This window comes from Cetorhinus maximus, chromosome 19 (genome assembly GCF_964194155.1).
Source record: "Cetorhinus maximus chromosome 19, sCetMax3.hap1.1, whole genome shotgun sequence".
Lineage (NCBI taxonomy): Eukaryota > Metazoa > Chordata > Chondrichthyes > Lamniformes > Cetorhinidae > Cetorhinus > Cetorhinus maximus.
Window position 1 is genome coordinate 33137350 of NC_135897.1, and position 3399 is coordinate 33140748.

At 44.2% G+C, this 3399-nt stretch overlaps 1 protein-coding gene across 1 annotated transcript; it reads left to right on the forward strand.

The window, feature by feature from the left end:
* Positions 1-1044: 1044 nt before the first annotated feature.
* Positions 1045-2780, forward strand: foxl2a (forkhead box L2a). The gene has a single exon (XM_078564523.1). It carries the CDS (start codon positions 1307-1309, stop codon positions 2201-2203), a length of 897 nt encoding a protein of 298 aa, XP_078420649.1. The 5' UTR covers positions 1045-1306; the 3' UTR covers positions 2204-2780.
* The last annotated feature ends 619 nt before the right edge of the window (positions 2781-3399 follow it).

The window sequence follows — 3399 nt, forward strand, 5'->3', positions numbered from 1 at the left end:
GTAGGAGCTGCGGAATCTTCTCTGGGGAATCTGAACGAGGTGATGACACACACAACAATGCTGGTACACCTGCAGCGGGTCCAGGCGCGGAAATAGCTCATAGACACTGCCGATATGGGTGGTCGGCAGAGCGGACTCACCCAACCCCTCACCCACTAACTCCCCAGTAAAAATAATCCCTTACTCCAAGGGAGGGAGGGGGGATTGAAAATCCAGAGCATTCTCAACGCCTGTGCAGTTGATGGGCCCATTTCATAGTCGCTGGTAATTATCCTTCCTAATCTGCTATTTGAACAGAGAGAGAGGGGGGGGGGGGGAATCAGGTCAATCCTGTGCCATGCTTTATACGTTCAAGTCAGGTTCATGGTGCCATGTGATCTAATTGCGGTCAATGCAAACTGGATTTGCTGGTTTTTACTGCAGATTCTGAAAGCTATTCATTATCTGTACAGTCAGTGACAAATACAACGCCCAACCCAATCGGTTGGTTATCTCACCCTTCATTTTTTTTTACATTTTTCACCCCTGCACTGCTGTGGGACAGATTATAGAGGAAAGCGCGCGGGGTTTCGAAATTTGGGCATTTTTTACACTTAGCCGTGTGATTCGCAGGGTTGTTTTTTACCCATTGGAATTATCTGGTTGTCTTTACATGATTGTCATTCTCGGGCACTCGGAAGAGACTGACGGATGTCCATGGGGATTCAGGAGTTCATTGTGCTGGGCTCCCCTACCCTGTTATAATGTTGGTGCGATTCTGAGCCTTCAGATACACGGAGCCGCGCTGTAACAAGGACACAATGAAAAAAAGCATCATTTTCTAAAAGCGCGTGCATTTAACTTTTAAAAGAATTAACTCCTCAATAGTCAGTCCCACTAACATGTAAGCGATATTTAACTTGAAGCAAGTCCTGATAGTTGATGGGTTGTAGGGGGGGAGGGGATGACGCAAGCGGAAATGTGATCAGTTACATTAACGAGAGCAGTGCATAGGCTGAGAGATTCACGAATAGGAGGACGCATTTTTCGCTGGGCAAAGGGACGATAAGGGCACGGCTTAAAGCGATAGATATCCACAGCCTGGGCTGTACATTGATAGTAACATACTCGTAACCAACCATTTATTACATTTGTACTGGAAAAAAGCTGACCACGAACTTGAACAAGACTTTGGACCAAGTACGGACCTGGGTACTTAAATCAACAAGAAACTCGCACTGCAACTGTAAGCGCTGGTACTGCAATTATTCAAGAGCGGGGTATTGTATTTGTGAAAAGAGTGGGAAGCAAGGACGTAGTATTCACAATGGCCACTTTCCAGCACCCCGAAGATGACACCATGGTTCTGATGACTGACAATATCTCCACGTCTAGTTCCAAAGACCGAGTCAAGAGCGAGTCATCCCCGGACAAGACTGCGGAGAAACCCGATCCTACTCAGAAACCGCCTTATTCTTATGTGGCCCTCATTGCTATGGCTATCCGAGAGAGCCCTGAGAAACGGCTCACTCTATCCGGCATCTATCAGTACATTATCACCAAATTCCCTTTCTACGAGAAGAATAAGAAAGGCTGGCAAAACAGCATCCGACACAACCTGAGCCTCAACGAGTGTTTCATCAAAGTGCCCAGGGAAGGTGGCGGGGAGAGGAAGGGCAATTACTGGACTCTAGACCCGGCTTGTGAAGATATGTTTGAAAAGGGGAACTACAGAAGGAGGAGAAGGATGAAGCGCCCTTTCCGACCACCTCCCACCCATTTCCAACACAGCAAGACGGCTTTATTCGCCAGTGACAGCTATGGCTACATCGGCCCTCCCAAGTACTTGCAGTCGACTTTCATGAACAATTCCTGGTCTCTCGGGCAGCCGCCTGCACCCATGTCTTACGCCTCCTGCCAAATGGCCACTGGCAACGTCGGCTCTGTCAATGTGAAGGGACTCTCAGGGCACGCGTCCTACAACCCTTATTCGCGAGTGCAGAGCATGGCCCTGCCCAGCATGGTGAACTCCTATAACGGCATGAGCCATCACCACCACCCCCATCCCCAGCAACTGAGCCCTGCTCCCCCTCCGTCGTCCAGCAATGGGGCCGGCCTGCAGTTCCCCTGCGCCAGGCAACCAGCAGACCTCTCTATGATGCACTGTTCCTACTGGGACCACGACAGTAAACACAGCGCATTACACACAAGGATAGACATTTAAAACAAACACCGGCAAGATATCATTAAATAATTGTTTTGTCCCCAAATCCTTCTCTTTAAACTGTGCCAAAAATTACAGTGGTGAACCCCACCAGGTAGTGTAACTGTTTTGAACTTTTATCTTTGCAACACAAGAAAACGATGAGACGCCCAGCTGGGGAATGAACTATCTTTTTATGTATGTTAACTATTTGTTATCTATAAGAGCATTTGTAGATTTATCGTTAATTTTTTTAAAGAAGATATGTCTGACCAAACTCTGTCCAAAATAACATTACGTTTCCTAGTGATGAACTTTAATTTTTCCGTCTTAATTGTTTTTATAAGTGATACCCACTGAAATCGGTTGAACTTACTTCTAGACAACATTGTTCCATTTAGAACTATTGCCTCAAATTTTAAGCAAGCTTTTAGCCATTGGTTATTTTTTGTTTAAAGAATGTTAAAGCTCTTGTAACAGTTCTGCATGTTGGTAGCTCCGCTCGTTCTGCAGTTTGGGACCAATTCAAATGTATAGCACTTTCCTACATGTACTTTCTAGATTTGTAATCTTTAATAAACGCCCCTATTTTCCACAATGGCTGTTCAAATGTGATAATTTGTTACGTTTTTTTAAAAATTTATTTTGCAAACTTCCAATATAATTTCCCTATTTTAAGATTTACTCCCCCTTAATCGTGTATTCCGCTATTTATTGCAGAAGCTAATAAAACATATAGGCCCGAAGCTAACATCAACTGTTAGGTCCAATTGTGTAATTTGGTTAAAAAAAGTGCCGTGGTGTGACTGTAAATGAATTGTAATTCTTTAATCCAGCTAATTTGCATAGTCAAAAGAAGAAACTGCCGCCGGGTATATTTGTTAAACTCAACTCAATTTAAGCTTTGAGAATGAAAGAATGACTTGCATTTATATAGCGCCTTTCACGACTACAGGCTCTCCCAGAGCGCTTTACGGCCATTGAGGTGCTAATTAATGTTATTAATATGGGTTATTATTATTTCTGAATACCTTAAATCCCAGTCGCTGCCTTGTACAGTAAAAAAAATCCAAAATATCAACAAATTACATTCCCCACAGTTAGGGAAAGTTGAAGTAGGTGATTGTACACCAAGGAAAAAGGCTGGGCCTTTATTGTGAAAGGATTCAAATGGCCATTCATTGCAAGGACAGTTTCTATGAATGCGACTTGTGCTC